A 19,115-nucleotide genomic window follows, 5' to 3' on the forward strand; every position below is an offset into this window, starting at 1 on the left:
ATACTGCGTAGAGCTGAGGGGAACAGAGATAATGCTCTGTGCATTCATCTCTTCAAATCATCCTTTTCACATACAAGAAGTGAAACAATTGAAAAGTTTGTTGATTGATAAGCTGATATAAAAAAATATAGATTATAGCTGCTTAAAGGTGCATACCATAATTGCAATGTCCCTGGTTCAATTCTGGCCATGGACCTATCACTTATGAACCTGCTTTATTATAAAGTGGTTCCACTAATGATGAAATCGAAGTAACACATGCCATTATTTGGAGATGATTCTTTATGACTCAGACTGTTGGATTATTCATGTGTAAGTCAAGTCAAGTAGTAGGTTGAGTAGTAATTGTTTTCATCTCAAAGCAGACATCGGAGGTGAATTGTTATTAATGTGTCTTTGAGGACACTACAGAGGAAGCTGAGCTGTTGCATGCTTCTCAATGGATCTTTTTCACAGCAAAAATTTTCACTTTTCATAGTTGGAAAAACCCAAGTGCTTCTAATAACATTAGCAATGGCTGAGTTCTATTCAGGTGTCACATTTAGCCATGACAGCGTGGCAGTGAGCCAGCATGCACAATGTCAGAGCCCTGAAACTGAAGCAGCGTACATGGCATTTATCCATGATTCATTTTTATTATTTACACCTTTGCTTTTCCTGCTGTTACATGTCAAAGTGCCTGCTGTGAAAAAAGCCTTATGCAAATTGTCACACAATGTTTATTCAAGAATAATCTCTAGTCATTATTTATAGCACTGCAATTTTAGTTTACAAAATTAATGTCTTTATAAAATTAGCATCCACCATTGATGCCACCATTTGATTAATACATTTTCTGATTGAACATATCCACACGTATTTGCAGTCTTCATGTATTTTTTTATTGAATAATTAAAACAACTCAGGTCTGCCTCGTAAGACAGCAAATGGCCTTTAATGAAATGCTTACCAGAAATGTACCAGAATACTTAACAAAATGCTTCAATAGGGAATACAGCATCTAGCCATATCTGATGCACACACATAATACTGTTATTGACATCTCATATACAGTTTGAGTGGAGAATGTTTGTTTGTTTTTTTTTAATGTGAGTAAACTTCACACATTACAATCCATTGGTGAGTGAAGACAAACTCAGTCATCGTTTTGGCAAATCTTTGGGGGTGTAGCATTAAAAGTAAACCCAGGTCTTCAGCACTTTGCTAATATTTGTTGTCGTGATGTGTGGTTTAAAAAAAAACAAAAACAGCTGTGTTGTTGTTCCAGATGATTTCCTCTTTAACACTGACATCAAAGTAGAATACATGTCCAACTACCATCCTCAAACATATTTATAAAAAATAAATAACATAGAAAGACACAAACATAAGGAAAACACACCCCCAGTATGCCAGACTACTGTATGTTAAAGTAGCATGCTTACACCATAAAGTGGAATGCTTTCATTGGCTAAACAGAGTGGGTTGTACCAATAGGAGTGCTTTGATATCTCGGTGTGCATTTGGATGCAAATACATATATAAAGAGAATAAATTGCGCGAGGAAATTAGTAAAGAATCAAATTGATAACAAAACTGCATTCACTTAAATCTTGTAAGAACTTCCAGTACCAGACAGGCGATGTTGTTCAAGTCTCCACCATACACTCAAACACACACACACACACACACACACACAGATTGATGGATGGTGTCTGTAGCATGGCTCCAGTGTTGTGATATCAGCTTAGTCAGTGTTCGTCGGGATATGGGGCTCCTGTCAGGTAGCCGTTGGTCCCGTGATTTTTATTGGTCCCGTTGGTGGTGCTGTTGTGGTGCTTCTGATGGGGTGGGGGGCTGTCATCCTCATCAGAGCTGGACTCGATGTCGCTGCGGTCATCTTTTGACACCTGCAGCAATAAAAAGGGATGGTCGGAGATTAGATTCCTCTCATTAAAATTCTTGTCTGTGTCATTATCTGTGGCAGTCATGCATGGTGGTGTCACAAATGGGCTTTTACATATCAAACAAGGAAGTGTTCTATGCCAATCAACATGAAGCAACAAGCTGCAAAAGCCGTAAAATCAATTTGCAAACTTGAAATATGGAGAAATCTAAACAAAACATTTTTTTAGACAGCTGATTATTTTCGGTCTAATCAATCTCTTGATTATTTCATCAGGTTGATAGCTTAATTGTTTAGTCTGTAAAATGCCCGAAAATAATGGAAAATGCCCATTTCAATTTCTCAAGCTTGTTTTATCCTACTAGCAGGTGAAAACCCATAGATGGTTAATTTAGAATGATATAAAACAGAACAGCAGCAACTCCTCACATTTGAGAGGCTGCTACCAGAGAATGTCTGGCATTTCTAGGCCCTATAAATGACTAATTGTTTATCAGACTTGTTGGCAATTTTCTGACAATCACATAATCGACTTATTAACACTAGACATTATGTAATTTGACATGCCAGGTTTCAATTTATTCAGATATAATAAGCTATTTGGGATTTATGAATAAATTGACAAATAATTGCAGGAATACCAATGAAAAGCTGCAACAAATGGTGATGATGAGATGGAAGATTTAAACAAGGCTAAGAGTCTACAGCCATGCTGGCAGGTATTTGAGGCTGAACTTAGGCAGAGCGGTAATTTAAGCTAAATGCTAATGTCAACACACTAACGTGTGCACTGAGCATAAAGTACAGCTGAAGCTGATGGGAATGTTCAGTTTTACAGATATTTAGTCATAAACCAAAGTGTTAAACAAATCAAAATTTTGACCTGATGATAGCGCTATAGAAAAAGTCAGAAGCTCACCAAAGTTATTAAATTTCATCCTGAGGGGAACATGAATGTATGTATGTATGTGCCTAATGTCATGGCAATCCATCCGATATTTGCGATATTTGAGATATTTCAGTCAAGACCAAAGTGGTGGAGCGTCCAACTGACTGACATTACCATCCCTGAAGCCATAATGCTAGTGTGACTACACATGCACTGATTAGGTTAGAGCTGATTGACAGTCAGGATCATTATGAATACAAATGATTACACACAGTTGCTATAGACATGCCCTCAAACTAAATATAAGGTACACCATGTTGATTAAGCTGTACCCCTTTTAAGGCTACTCACATGTAAGGGATTCCATTTTCCCACCTCGAAGGTTGCAGGTTAACATAGAGAACACAAAGAGAAAGACAGTGGCTGTTGAACACTCTACACAGTATTAATGGATATATTAGCAGCGAAACATCATAATGCAAGAACAGGTATAAATGGAAGAATTATTTAGAAAGACTCAGAGGAGGAGCTGTGTGTAATGACTCACCTTTCCTCTGGATATAGCTCGGCACGCCGTCTTCACTATGAGGTAGGACCAGAAGGAGTGAAGAAGCTGCAGCAGGATCAGAAGCAGGTTGAAGACCCACCAGGACGGGTAGGGCCCTACAATCTCCCAACTCTCAAACAAGGTGGTATTTAAAATCCTTCCATAGCCACAGAGGGGGGAGAGAGATTATTAACTCCACATTTTTCATTAGAAAAACACAAGGATTAAAAGCACTCAGTTTGAGTGGGGGAATTATTGTGTAGAAAAAAAAAACCAAACGGAAGCCAGGGAAAAGAAATGAGGTGGGCTCTGCTCCAGCTCTTTGTCTTTCATGGAGCACCTTTAATGATGCGTTTATAGCACAAATAGATGTGTATTTGAAATAGTGTTTTGTTTATAGTTCAATATATATAAAGCAATAAATCGAAACATTACAATAAAAAACGGTTAATGGAGTAGAAAAAGCGACGCAGCGCTGTGGCGTCATGACATACGATCAAAATTTCAAGTATCTGCGATAAATTTATCTCTGGGACAAATTCTTGCAAATGGCTGTCTGTGAATCATACTCCAGATACTGAAGCCATGGCAACAGCTTTACAGTAATGACAACTTTACTACTGCTGTGGTGGGGGCTGACTAAAATGTAGTGTTGGATCATCATATTACAGTGTGGCAACAAAGGCAGAAAACAGTGGGGTACCGACTAAAATCTTTTTAAAAACTCTTAAATTGCTGCATCAACTAATGCAAAAGCCTCTGTGTGTCTCAAATGCTTTCTTCAGAATTGCCCTAACTCTAGATGCTCAAAACAGCATTTTTGTGCTGATCAAGTTTAGATGGTATCTCAAAGAAAAGCAAACAAGGTCTGCCTGATTTGGAAACTAAATCATGTCTCCCTTCACTCATGAAAGGTATGATAACATTGCTGCTGATGACTTCAAGATGACTGTTGCACGCACTTTCGAGGACTAAAATTGATTAGTGGTAATTCTGCAAATAATTCAGGGTCATCAGAATGGCTCATTGTAACTGGCTTTCACCAGCTACTGTAATTAGACTTTTAAATGTCTGGCCAAACAAAGCCAAATAAATGATTTAAAATATTTAAGCCTGCCTCTATTCTCTGGTACAGAAAATTTGATAGAGTAGCTCCAACTTCAAATGTTGAATAAATGCAATGCACATTTAAAACTGAAAAAGCAACACAAGCAAAATGATCCTAAAGCCCTTTGATGTTTTAACAATTAGGTGAAACTCTAGACACTGTTTTCAATGATAAAGCAATAACCATAATGATCTGCGGTTCATTTGTATGGCTTTCTTTGAGAGGTTAAAGCTGCTGTATCCATAGTAACTATTTCTTAGCAACAATATTCACAGAGATGTGTCTGAACTGCAAGTCGTTGTAGAGAAAGTAGTAAAAAAAAAAAAAAAAACCCCACTGAGATCAGGAATGGCCTGCCAAACTGTGCAGAGCAACTCAGACATGTACTGCTCAGATATTTTAACTCTGACTGTCTGTGTGCACTGCAGCGTATACAAATGGCAGGTTAACACTACTTCACTATAGCCAGCCATCAGAGGGATGCTAATGATGGTACACAGGAGAGGAGAGAATAACACTTACCAGACAGGGTAAACTCCCAGTCTGGAACTTATGAAGAGAATTGCAAACATTGCAAACAGGAGGTTGCACAGAATCTGACATTTGGCATAGTTGGCCATCTTGGCAGCCTGGGAAAAAAAATGCACAATTAATTTCATCATGTAAACCACTACTTGAATTTATTTCTGACAGTATAAGACTTAAAAAGCTCTTGTTTCCAGCAACTATATCTGTATAATACAGTCTGACGTAATGCTGATGATATAAGAGTTGTATTCAAATATAGATAAAGATGTAAAAGTCCAAACACTCCACCCACACAGCCAGCCAGCTTTGCCTCTATGTGCCCATCTGTCCATCTATAGCATTTAATTCTCTCGCCCATCCTCACCTCTATCAGCACGTCGGCTGCATCATGGAGACACATGACCAGACTTCCCACTCGTGCCATGTTGTTCACGTAGGAAAAGGTGATGAGGGAGATTGTTGCTACGTGGTGCAGGAACATGATCAGGAAATCCTAGGGACACAGTTGCCAAGGAAATGTCACACAACCATAGAAAGCACTTTGAAAACTGCTTGATGGCTGTTTGAGTCACTGCATGCAGGACATAGTAGTACAGTACAAAAATGTGATAAAGTAAAAGGGACTTGACTACCCTGTGCGCACACAGTGGCCTTGTGTGTTTACACTGATGAAAATTCTGTAGTTTCAATATGACAAGGCCCCCAGTGCTAACTAATATCAGCTGAATTTGTGGGACCATTGTGCAACACAGTCGAGCCTGTTTCCAAAACGAGCAGAAGAAGCACCACGTTTATGTTTTCATGTCCTTGAAATGTGCTTTGCCCAAGTAAGTAGCTGCACATGTGATTATTGTGTAGACCAATGCCTTTCAAAATAAAACTCTATTTTGGTGAGCCACTGTGATTGGCAACACTATTGAAAAGATATTAAAAAAAGGTTATGACAAGCCATGATTAATCACCACTTATACAAAAATACCAAGTACATCCTCAGTGTCCAAGCATTCATGAACACTGTGTCATCTGATTGTCATTGTGTCAAACTGTAATACAGTTATCTCAAAATATTGTTCAAAGCAGTGGTGGAGGAACATGCAGATCAGTTAATTTAAAAAATACTGCTTTACAAGTAAAAGTGCTGCATTCAAAATGTTTCTTAGGTGAGTATTATCAACAAAATGCAATGAAAGTATCAAAAGTACCCCTAAACAGAAAAATGCCCCCTGTGACTATTATATATTACACTGCATGTTTCGATTGTTATTGCTGATGCAAAAATGAATGAGCAGTATTTTATTGTTGTAAGTGGTCATGGTGGAGATATATTAATGCATTTATATACTATTGGGTAGTTTAATCTATGAAAATACATTGTATTTATATCATAATATGGTTTGCACGTAAAATCTTAATTTGTGAAGTAACTACTATAGATGTCAATGGCGTTAAAAGGTATAATATCGTCCCCTGAACTGTAGTGGAAAGTATGCAGAGTATGAAGTGGCATGAAATTGAACTACAAATAAAGTACAAATTTAAGTACAGCACTTGAGAAAATGTGCTTAGTTAATACATTCCACCACTGTTCCAACTAAAAACAATCACTATTGTGGCTACAGTAAATATCTCGTAAAAATATATGACCCTTCCTGTTATTATATGGTCCTGTCTTGGTATGAGCCATTAGGTTTGGGATTTGCTTGAATGGAGCTCCAGGTGACTAAGGATGCAGACAGGTGACATGGGGAAGCATTCCTCTAGCAAATCTTTAGCTACTGAAATGTCTCAGCTCAAAGCAACCAGAACCAGTCCAACATAGTGAAAGAATGAGAAGGAGGGTGAGAAGGAAGAGCAATGGTGCAAGATACAGAATGAAAGCAAGGCAAGAGTGTGCAGGGGAGAACATACTGGAATTGGCAGGGGGTGCAGAGGACCTCCTCAGTGTAGTACTGTGCATGAAAAAACTGAAAGGAGAAACAAAAACAGACAACATGCCAACAGTCAACAAAGAAGATGACAGAGTGAAGGCATACACAGCATGGCATCATGGGGGCTGCTGTGAGTGCAGTGAGTGGAGTGTGTTGTGGAGAGGGCAGAGCTGGGGATGGACTGGAGACAGGAGTAAGATCATGGCTGAAAGGCATGCAAATTGATACTTTAATGAACCAAACGTGTGGCCATTTTTTTATGTAGCTATATAAAAAAAGAATGTGAGTTGAAGTTAGTTGCTGCCCATTAAGAATGTTTGTACAAACTGAAAATGAATCTCAGTTCTTACAAACACAGACCAAGATGGACCTATCAAACCTTGTAATACATATGCAGTATGCAACATTAAATACATGAAAAAAGATATAACAATTACATATATACATACATCTATTTTTTTTCATTTTAATTATGACTGGGCAATAAAACTAGGCCCTCTATATTCCTTCTTCCAGGCTTAACTTTAAATCTGTTCGTGTAGTGAAATGGCTCTTTAAAATCATTTAGATAATACCTGCGTATTGAATGGCACCATCTTCACAATAGTATGGAAATTTGCTGAGTGGATTACACAAAAACTTTTAATTAACCAAAACAAGCTCAAAGCCAGCCAATGGCAAAAAGTTTGAGAAAAGTTTTTATGAAGTTTGACAGTGAATCCAATTTCTGAATGTTCAAAAAACTGCTAATCCTTCTTACCCTCGCAATGTTTTGTTATTTCACACACCAGTGAGAATACACTGAGGCAGAAAGCAAATGTTCACATGCAAAAACATTACGGAGTCATGGTGACAGTTAGAGAAGAGACAGTCAGACAGGGATAATGATGCCTTGTTATAATGCTACTTACAATGGCAGAAACAGAACAGAATTGTCTGGTTAAGACACAAAAAGTGACTAAAAGTGTCACTTCTAGCAGTAGATTTTTCACCAAACATTCAATGATCCATGTTATTAGAGATGCTTTGGTGTGACTTGCAGTCATTCTTACCTTCCTCCTGATGTCTGTGAATTGGGAAAAGAGTAAGGAGAGGTAGAAAGACAGCTCCAGTATATAGTAATAATGGATGTCCACAGTCAGTGGCTGCATAAACACACAAAGCAACAGGGTTAAAACAAATATTTTGGAAGTGGGAGTGTTGGTAATGCCAGTCATCTTGCTGTATCATGATTACTGAGGATGGGTGAAAACTGCTTTGTCAAAAGACCTTTACCTGGTAGGGGTAGTTGTACCAGCACTCTTTAGTGTTCCATAACCATGGAGTCTGCAGGAAATAAAAACAGTCACTTAAAATCAATACATTTTAACCTATACGAAACAAATAAAACTATATCATCTTAGATTATTTCATATTTGAAATATAAAATATCATAAAACTGTGATAGAATTACTAAAGTTAAGACAGTGTTGTAATTAATGCAAAAACTCCAGGGACCACAATGGCATGTTCCATACATGACAAAAGCTCATATGTTGTATTTCATAACAGTAAAACAATGTTATCAATTAGCCAAAACAAACCAAAAAGGGCATTTGACACACAGTTGTGTTAAAGCCTTTCAATAAAACATAGAAAAGCAGGGTCCATTAACTACAACATCAATGCAGTGCTATGTTGTTCCCACATGTACAGCTGGAGTTCAATATTTCCTTGTTATTTAACATCTAACACGTAGATATCAATGTAACCACTGAAAATTTTATAATTCCCTTGATGGATTCCAAATCAAATCAATGTGGTTTATTAAATAGTGAATGTATAACAGATTTACTTTTACAGTGCATACTTTGATGTAAAAGGAAGCCAGATTACCAAGGAACCAGAGGAGTTTAGCCCTATATGAAGTCCTGTGTAAAGACATGATATCAGGACGAATAGAGAAATGGTAACTGTGATACTAAAGAATGTGTTATAAGCAAACAGTGACCCATCGCTGAGTTTACATCTCCAGACCTGGTCTATTAATAAACCCTACAGCGACTGAAGCCTGCAGCAGGGACTGCCAAGGAATGAACTATTTTCACAAAGTGCTATGTCATGCAACTTGTTTCTTTGAGAGATTTTCCCCTTTCTGCTGTCTCAACTATCGCTCTAGTGATTATACTAAATTATGTATTTTCATGAATATATGTATGAAATATACTAATTCATCCCAGCCACATATTTCAGTAATATTTAACTGGCTCATTTGACAAAATGACCATCATTTCTGAACTCTCACAAGGTTGCTGGTCACTCCTCAGTAACCTCAACAGCTGCTGGGAGAGTGGATTTTACTTGGCGGGATCCCCTGAACTTCTCATGGTATGGAAACACACGGTAACATTATCAGTTTTCACAAACCAAGTGAGCATTAGCTAGACTGTGAAACTGTTTTAAAGATCCCACTAAATCATAACATTATCTCAGATATTTTTTCAAAGCCAGTCTTACATATCTTTGAGTCACTCGGGCAGTAGTCACAATACAACAGCATGGAGAGGCATAAGAAGAACCACTTCGACATTATCCATACAACAATAACATTGTCATCTCATCCACTGAACAATAACACTATTTGTGATGTATGTTAAGTTTAGATAGCTGTCAACAGCCAACTATAGTCATTTCAGCTGTTTTGCATTTCAAGTAACTGTTGAAATATAAATATACATGAATATTGACTTCTAGCAACTGACATTCATGATCAAAAGAAAGTCATCACTGAGTGTTACAAATTGGTGAAAAAATGTATTGCCTGATTAATGGATTGCATTTTTAGCATAAGGAGTGTTTTATTTGCCAGCAGCTTCCTTTTACACTGTAAGATCCTAAAAAGATCCATTATTAACAAACACCTTTTGTCCTAGGCTCTAATGCAAATTTACTTTGTAAACTTAGTCCCTTACACCATAGCTTCCATTGTACCTCCCAGTCCCATGACTAGGCATCATGCTATTCATAAACCACAGGATTTTCATGCTGGCCATGGACGTCCACACTGTATGTTGTGTAGAAAATAGACCCAAACCTCAATGACTCATACTAACTTTAGCAGTCATAACAGGAGGTTGGTGCTCAATTGTCTTGGTAAAACTTACCTTTTTAAGGAAACGCACTCCGTAGGTAAATATGTATAGATAGAACGTGAACCTCCACCTGAAAGAAATAAAGAAAAACATAATGGATATACAGCAACAGCAAGAGTGAATGCTGAAGAATGACAGTTCTTCACCCTGGGTTGATCTAAGTTGAAGGCTACAAAAAGTCCAGAGCTGGCTTAACTTTGCTGAACACACATATTTATTAAGCCTCAACAAACCTACCATTAATTTTGCAATCTTTGCAAAACGTTTTATGGCATCTTATAGCCTTGAAAAAGCTGGGGGCATATCTGCTCCCAAATGGTTAGGGGCTTAGGGAATACTCCAAACTGCAAGTGTGACAGACATTATCCCTCAGATAAGCAGTGTGTTTGCAATTTACATTTGCTCCTTTTGTTTGGCTTTTTCTTTTCTACTTTGTTTTCACATTTTTTTTCTAGAATCCAACTAAAGCTTTATGCAGTAATTTTGAAGTCACAACAGAATTAGAAGATTAGAGAGAGAAGAAAAGTGTTTTAATCCACTCAGGCCAATTACTTGAGAATAATGGAGCTGCATCACATCCTCTAATCCAACAATAGACATACATTCCAAACTGTAAACATTACCAGGGGATGTGTTAGTTCACGCAACTTGTGCTGTATACTACTTATATTATTTGGTTTTCATTTGCAGAACACTGCAGCACACTAAGTGGTGTGAGGTCCTCTTACTTCTCCACATCTGCAGTCTAGGGTGACTCACTGAAAATGGGACATCACTGAATTCACATTGGTGAGGTCCGGAGGGAAAGACGAGACACTCACAGTGTCCAGTCCCGGCCCAGCCTGCTCTGTGCTTTATATAACCCTGCACATCATTTACAGTAACCACGACTACACAATAGTAGGGAAAGTGATCATGAGGTCTGAGCTTACAGGCAAAGAAGAAACTGCTTCAGCTGACATTTCAGTGATCAAAGCTTTGCTGAGCAGGGAGATGTGAATATATACCCAACTTATAACAGTCAGCAACTGGGAGGAAAGATTTAAGACTGGCTAACTAGCAAGTCCCTTTCTGCATAACTCTGGAAGTTGCATCAGACAAGAACAAATATCTTTATGCAGAGAACAAAAGCAACTTTGACTGCAAGGCTTGAGTGAGAGACCCCCTGTTGTGCGTTCTTGAGTTGTCACAGCTTTTGAAAAATTTTTCACCAGTTAGATTAAATGTTTTTTCCCAGTGGGGCCTATGTTCTAAGATATATAGATGTAAGATACACATCTGAATACAGTGTGATAGTTTAATGAAGTAAAACATGTAGAGGAGGAACAAAACACAGCCAGATTCCCCTGACATATGAAGAGAACTGCCACTATTCACTCCCGTGGTTGTGACAGAAGCTGTATAGCTTGTCATGTGAGATGAGGTTCTGCAGGTTGTACTGTGTGGTTTTTTCCAGCTGACCTCAAATCAAACACATTTTGACAGCCACAGCCTCCAAACACAACCTGACATGAACACTTTAAACGAGAGCAGGGTAAATCCGTTTCAGCTTCTCAGTTCAGGCACATCTTTCAAGTGGATTTTTGTTGAAGATATTCAGTTGTAACTCTTAGTGGAGAAATTATTAACATGTTAACATGTGGCCTGTGGAGGCTGTCATTAACTGCCTTTTGTGCTTCATCAACAGTATTGTAAAGCCAAATTAACTGGACAAGTCTACCTGGCACGCAGTAAAAACTGTTGCATGGCAACTGGTTCATCAAGCACGCAAGAGTCTTTTTCAAGTGCTGCTGAATCGTTGCTATATATGTACAATCACAATGACTCACACGGCTTCCTGTGAATAGATTTTCTTCTGAAGTCAGGCACAGATGGGGTTTTTTTTGGTAATTATGAGTTATGTTTTCCAGATACAATGTTGATAAAGACTGGTTCTAGAGAAATGGAAATGTTTTTCATTCAATTATCTAAGGGTCAAGGGTTTATTTCCTGCTCATGATGTAGCAGCAATTAGTCGATTACACTTGTAATTAATTGGTTCTGGTTAGTAACTGTCGCAGGTTGACAAACCAGTAACAAATTTTGATTTATATGATATAATACCAGTAAGCTTAAGTAATGAGTCAGGATACACAAGGAACCACCATCCTTTCACAATAGCTTGATTATAGATTAATGAATCATTCATGATATCTGACAAAACTGTGAGTTTTAAACTGAGACAGATCCACTGATTCCCATTAAACCAAATGTACCTGTTCAGACAGGCCGTTGCCTGAGGGAGGAAATAATTGTACTAGCTTTGATTTGATCAAAAACTAAGTAATGGGGTTGGCTTTAGTCTGAGTGTGGCACCTAGCTTTGGAATGAAATGATAAAAAGCAGGTCCTGCTGGCTTATTTGATTCAACGTTGTCACTTCTCCAGGTGGGTAGTCTAAGCACCAGCTGAATGCAACTGTTTGCTTCCAGATGGTTCAACATCACAATCAGTCATGAGCTAGCTTTAATCAAAATTCAGTTGTGAGAAAGCCTTGATATATATTCCATCTTTGCTGTTAAATTAGCAGTGCCACCTCTATTAAGCTTCAGGCAGTAATAGCTATCCTTTTCACCTTTGTATATTTGTCTAATTTGGTCTGATTACTAGGCATGATTTCCAATTGCCCACATGAAAAAGCTTGTTAATAGCTAGTTATTTTTAATGTGGTGCAAGCCAGAAGACTGCGACTAATTTTAAGGAAAAAACAGGGGTGTGGCCGTCGTCTCTCAAGAACACGTGTATGTGGCTCATCACTCAGCATGAGTATAAGCATGTGCCGAGCACAAACATGCTTATTAGTTGTCAGCTTGGTGTCTACTAGCTGCTCCTAGGGAGGTGTGTTGGTTGAAAGGTATGAAAATCACACACTTATATTTTGGTTGGAGAAGGAGCAGTAATGAGGATATTGCCAATCTTAGCTGCTATTAATAGTAAGTTTCTGTAGAGGTTCATCTTAAGAATTTACTGCAGGCTTTGGTTTTTTTTTTTTATATCTGACTGAAGTAAAGAAAATGAATGAATTAAGAGAGCATAGTTTTAGGGCATTCGTTGTCAAGGAAATGCAGGTGTTCATTTGTAGTTATGAATGTGAAATTTTGCAATGACCGCACACCTCAAAAACAACAAAGAAAAACTTAAAGGAATAGTTTAACATTCTGGAAAATATTCTGATATTTAACACAACACATCTCAGTATATCTCTATTATCGTTATTTCTTGCTCATGCATAGTTACTTTTTGTAGACTTATCACAGTGACATCAGGCAAGTCACTGTGCCCAGCCAAGAGAGACTGCAGCAAATAACCCGCTGCTTTTATACTTCATTTTTTGTTTGGTTCAAACAAGTAAGATATCATGTGTTAATTAGTGAGCTGTTAGATGTATTCTGTTACCTTTGGATAGAGCCAGGCCAGCTGTTTCCGCCTGTTTCCAGACTTTGTACTAAGCTAAAGTAACCAGCTGCTGGCAGTAGCTTCATATTCATAGTACACATACAAGAGTGGTATCAATCTCCTCATCTAAATCTCAGCAAGAAAGGGGATAAGCATCTCTCCCAAAATGTAAAACTATTCCTTAAAAGATCCATTGTAAATGCTTGTATTTATATGTCTATGCCCGAAAAAACATACCATACAAAATCCTTTCAAAACCTTTTTAGCATACATCAAAGGCCAAATCTTACAGGATAAAAATACAAACTATTTAGTGATCACAGAAAAAGCCAATCTCAGTGTCTCAAGAAGCAGTGAATTGCATTATTTTGCTTTCGATCATTTCTTTGCTCTCAGTGAAAGCAGAGAAGAGAAAGGACAGAGGAAGATGAGATCAGACAACTGGGGCCATTGAGGACATCAAAGCGTGATCCTGCCTCAGCCTGTCCTAACCAAGGAACACTGAAGAGAGGAGGGGTTCGCAGGTAAAACTACACTGCAAAAATTGGTGTGGTCGTCTTAATCTGTCATTTAGTCTCTTTCAAAATATAATTAATATTTCCAAACACAAGTAGCCTCTGTCACTGTGGTGAAATAATACCACTTCAGTGTTCAGGTCATTTTTTGTTTGTTTCTTGAACTGTTTCTTTGCTATGACAACATCTGTTTTAAGAAATTTTTGGAAAGATTTCAGTTTCTGTTGTGAGAAACAGGGGTTACTGTAGGTTACTTGTTAAAAAAAAAATAATCCATGCTTGAACTTGTTGGAATGGCTTTTTTTTTTTTTTTGTTGCTGTATATCTGGGGAAAAAGAGAGGCAATAACAATACCTAGTAAACAAACTCCATGCAGAGTCTTCATTATTCCCTGAGCAAATGTGTCTGTTACATACTGTCTGCATAATGAAAAGAACAGACAACAGATCAGCCATCCTGACAACTGAGAGACAAAGAATGCTATCAGTCTGCAACAGCTGTGCATGAGGGTCTAATTAGAGCACAATCGCTGCTAAAGGACTGAAGCCAACCCCGTTTAGAGAATTACATCGTAAGCAACTGAAACAGACAACCTAGCCAAACTATTGCAAAGCACGATGTCGTCTGCAGTCAATTATGCTGTATGCAGATAACAGCTTTGGCGCAATCGTTGCTTAAAGAGAACTAATGCCAGCAAAGCATGTTTTCAAAAGCTCATGCGTGTTCCAGAGGAGCACAAATCCGCTTTCTTCTTGCGTGTAAGGAAACAGGTTTGCGTTTTCGGATTGCTCTTGAAGGTTGTAATAGGAGTCCAGTGGTCTAATCAGCCAACACTGTCCTCCTGAGTGAACAGCAGCCTCGGGCAGATCAGAAGATGTGAGGCTCCCTGTGTTTCAAACTGCCAGATTGGCTCTACTGGTGTCAGACATGACTCTGCTCTGACAGCCACACTCGCTCATTGGCCTTTAACATCACACTGCTAAGTAACTACAATCTCCCTGATGGCAAACCCTCTGCTGCAGATTAGCCAGTTCTCTATTACAGCCTGAGTGGGTTTGTTGGTTCGTACTGGGACACATTTAACTATTATCCCACGGACGCACAAGCATTCATGTTGCAATCTTCATAAGCATTGTACCAGACAGAAACCAACCAGAACTGAAGTAGCTACTGAATGGCAGGTTTTGGACTATAGAAACATTTCTGTTTCTGTTTGTTTTATTTACTAAAAAATAATTACAGCTGAAACAATTGGTTGATTAATTGAATAGCCAAAAAAGTAATCTATTTAACTTTTCTGATAAATTGTTTCTGTCATTTTTCAAACAAAAATGCCAAACTTTCCAGTTTCCAAAAGTGAGGACTGTTTTGTATCATTTTAAAAGGAATATTTGGGAGTTTTAGACTATTGGTCTGATGAAACAAGTCATATGAAGATGTCTTCTTTCATATATTTAACTATTCTTTTGGACATTTTTTAGACTAAATGATTAATAATTAATAGAGAATAATCCCTGTAGTAATCAATAATAAAACGAGCTGTGAATTATAGCTCTAAGAATCACCTTTAAACGACTGCCACCATTTATTTAAGTAAAACATGTTTGAGAATGTGTGCTTCTAAACAGCCATAGTGTTTCCTTTCATTTCCATAACCAGTATGAAAATGTACTTGCAGAAACATGAAACTCGCTGGGATAAAGTTATTTATCACTGCGAACATCATGCCTGCTTTTCCTACTGTCATGGTTCTGCTATTGATGAGTGGTAATGCAGTGCATCCTATTTAAATCAGCCTTCACTTAGAATGGCATTAACCAGCCAACAATAAATTCACATTACACATGACAGCTACAAAGCAGACATGATGTTCACTGTGATGGATTGCTTACAGCGGTCAGGAAAGTCTGTAAGTTAGGTATATGTTGTGGTGTTAAATGTTATTTGCCTTACATGCTTTCACAGAATCGAGCGAGAGTGCTGGGCTTCTCCTGGTTGCGCCGTTGTCTGAACCAGCGCTGGATGGTCCGCACATCCCAGTCGAGCTGCTTGGACAGGCCTTCAAGCCTCTTCTCATCTGGGTGCTGGAAAGACAAAAATAAGCACTCAGTGTGTTAGATGTAGCTTTCATTGTAGTACAAATTACAAAGGCATGACAAGACATAAACAAGAACGAGGAGGAACACATGCACCACCTTGGTTATAGCAGTGAAAACCTTCTCGAGGATGGCGTTGGGTTGTGCTTTTTGTGGCCCGTTGGCTTGGATCTTCAGGCCCATCGCACATGGTCTTGCAATAAACCTGCAGGTAAAAGATCGGGACACCATTCTGTGATCAACATCAACACAGAGACAGTGTCATTGAGATGAATTATAGGTGCATTAGTCACATTTAGGGATGGGGACACGAGGCATTCATCTGGAGCCACATGCATAGCCATAAACTCTTTGCCGGTGGTGAGTAACAGTTACCTAGACACGTGCATCTGCGCATCTGAGTTATCAAATGGGTATATAATAAGATATGAATACATTCATGATATATACAGCACCACATGGACTCAACACCTATGGGTCAATATGATATTCACTTTTTTTAACATGCTGCATTTTCAGGGATAAATTCTGAAGGGTTTAATGGAGAAATTTAAGGCCTCAGTCACTAAATGCCCTAAAGAGACTCCTGACCCACATATGCATGAGGAGCATAGCTGTGACTATCATGACTCTGTGCCTTACTGTATATTGCTGATTGTACAATAATATTCAGAGATATTGTGATGCAACATGCACCCATCACAACTAGGGCAGTTAAGAGAAAAAAAAAAAAAAATCAGCCTGTTCTCAGCCTCGTGCTTTACTGAAATCTGGGTTTGGGCTGAGAGGGCAGTAGCTGGGTTTGGGCAGGTAGGGTAACTTGGCTGCACTGTGTGTACACTGTCAGATGCATCAAATACAGACAGCTCGTAATGCTGCGGGCCTGCCGAAAGAAGGATGATCAACCCTGGTGATTTGTGGGCTAACCGGATAAGATGCCATTGTTTAGGTAACAGACTGACGAACATGGACAGAGAGCTGTGCTGCATCATCCACCCGGAACATTTCATCGACATAACAACAAACCGTTTCGCGGCCACCTGGATTAATGGCATGTGCTTTAGACCCACCTTTCGAAAACCAGTCGTATCATAAAGATGCAGAATGCTAAAGGACACGCCAGATAGAGGTCCTCGGCTTGCGGGAACGTAGCCTCATCTGTGTTTTTTAAGTCAGCCCAGGTTACATTATGGGGGAGCCAGAACCTCTCGTTCCAAAACCACGCCAAAATACCGGCCATCTCACCCTGCAGCAGACACTGTGACCGGGTCGAAAGAGAAATCGATGGCCCGCTGTATCTCGGAGGTCTCTCACAGGCGATCTGACCGCGCGGACTCGGCTGATGATGAGATATCCGTGTGAGATCGCCGTCCGTCCGCTTCCCCTCAGCTATTCCACTGTAGGGAAGTAGACTCAATCAGCTCCTCCGCAACTGATTGGTGCGTTGAAATGTCATGCAGTACAGTCGGTGTACGCTATGCCGGCTACACCACGGTGTAATCAAGGTAAACCACTTTTTGCGTCAGCCCCTTTAGAGTAACACTCAACCTGACAGTGGAAGTAGGTTCCCTTGTGAACTGACCGTGGAAGAAGATGTTTTATTTAAAGCGTTTGTTTTTATACGACTGCTGCTGACGTATTACGGCAGGAATAAGACAATAAATTGCTCAAGATCTGATGTGTCTACTTTAAGGATTTATTACAGCCCAACTCGAACTGATCGTTACTCAATATTAGTAAAACAGGGAAATGTAAGCGCAAATAATAAAGCAACAATGTAGGAATGGGCTTCATGACTACGCTATGCTTGGTAAACTGTGCCACCTACTGACAGGTTTGATGTAGTACTCAGTAGATGTGAATCTGACCTTGTAACACTTCATGAATTAAAAGTGGTCACTGCCCCATGTGATGTGACCTATTTTCTTTTTTTGTTTGTTTGTTTGTTTTTTAAGTTAAAGGAACACAAAGCGTCCGTCTCTATAGCCTTTATGTAAATAGGCAGGGAGACCCTATACATTACACAGAGTTTGGATGGTGCTTCTGAATAGCATTGCATTACTCTGCAAATTGTTTGTAATATTTTGTCCAATGCATTTATATCACTGAAATATTAGAAACACCTCTTATTATAAGGCGATGCAATTAAACAGAACCACAAATTGACATTTAAGTTAAAGCAAAACACCTTTAAAACAATTTGTACAGAAACTGGATATTAAAAAAAACAGAATACATAAGAGAGGTATTATATATGCTATGTGACTAGTGTATTACAAAATATTGAGTAAATGTTACTGAGTTTTATGAAGGATAGACCAGACTATTATGCTATAGAATCCACAAATAGACCCTTACATAATCTGTAGCATAATAGTGGACACGCATTATATAAGTAAAATCTAACAAATAGGGAAGAAGCTGTGATTATTTTCATAACTGATTAATCTGCAAATTATTCTCTCTATTGATTGTTTTCTCTGTAAAATATCCTACAGGTGGGGATGTCATTTTTGCATTACTTTTTTTTTTTGTACCAACAGTCCACAAACCAAAGATCAAATTGCTGTCACATAAAACAAAGTAAAGCATAAAATATTTACATTTGAGAAGCTGCAGACAGATGGGATGTTTGGCAATGACTAACTGATCGTTTCAATGTATGTTCACTTCTCCAATGCTGTGTTAACTCTGTCCTGCAGTCATCAGACAACAGACCATATAAAGATGTGATGGCGCCATCTACTGGCCAGTCTTCACAACATCAACTGCAGTTCTAGCTGCATGTGATATGTTAAATCGTCACCTATCCGTGTCACTGTTTCATACAAAGCAGCTGCCAAGTCGTTTCACCTGATGATAATAATTCATCTTGCACACAGTATTTTAAAATAGTTGCATTATTACGATAAACTGAAAAACATGATTAATTAATGACCTAAACTGAAGCCTCTAGAGCCGCCTGGCAGTTGAGATGATTACTAGTGAGGTTAATGAATGTCTTCCTGTTAATATTGAACTAGAGTATATTGTATAGTCAACTTGCATGTCACT

General features: G+C 38.6%; 1 protein-coding gene across 2 annotated transcripts; it reads right to left on the bottom strand.

Moving 5' to 3' along the window:
* Positions 1-867: 867 nt before the first annotated feature.
* Positions 868-17,954, bottom strand: cers6 (ceramide synthase 6). Of its 2 annotated transcripts, none has more exons than XM_056390225.1 (11): positions 17,307-17,954; positions 16,161-16,266; positions 15,919-16,049; positions 10,029-10,086; positions 8,161-8,211; positions 7,938-8,030; positions 5,322-5,450; positions 4,952-5,058; positions 3,322-3,478; positions 3,126-3,149; positions 868-1,889 (listed from the first exon to the last, which is right to left on the bottom strand). In XM_056390225.1, the coding sequence occupies exons 2-11, from the start codon at positions 16,242-16,244 to the stop codon at positions 1,731-1,733; spliced, it is 993 nt and encodes a 330-aa protein (XP_056246200.1). In that variant the 5' UTR covers positions 16,245-16,266; positions 17,307-17,954; the 3' UTR covers positions 868-1,730. The 2 variants fall into 2 exon arrangements, with proteins under 2 accessions (XP_056246200.1, XP_056246199.1); XM_056390224.1 differs by having other exon boundaries at positions 17,132-17,953.
* Positions 17,955-19,115: the final 1,161 nt, after the last annotated feature.

This window comes from Seriola aureovittata, chromosome 11 (genome assembly GCF_021018895.1).
Source record: "Seriola aureovittata isolate HTS-2021-v1 ecotype China chromosome 11, ASM2101889v1, whole genome shotgun sequence".
Classification (NCBI taxonomy): Eukaryota; Metazoa; Chordata; class Actinopteri; order Carangiformes; family Carangidae; genus Seriola; species Seriola aureovittata.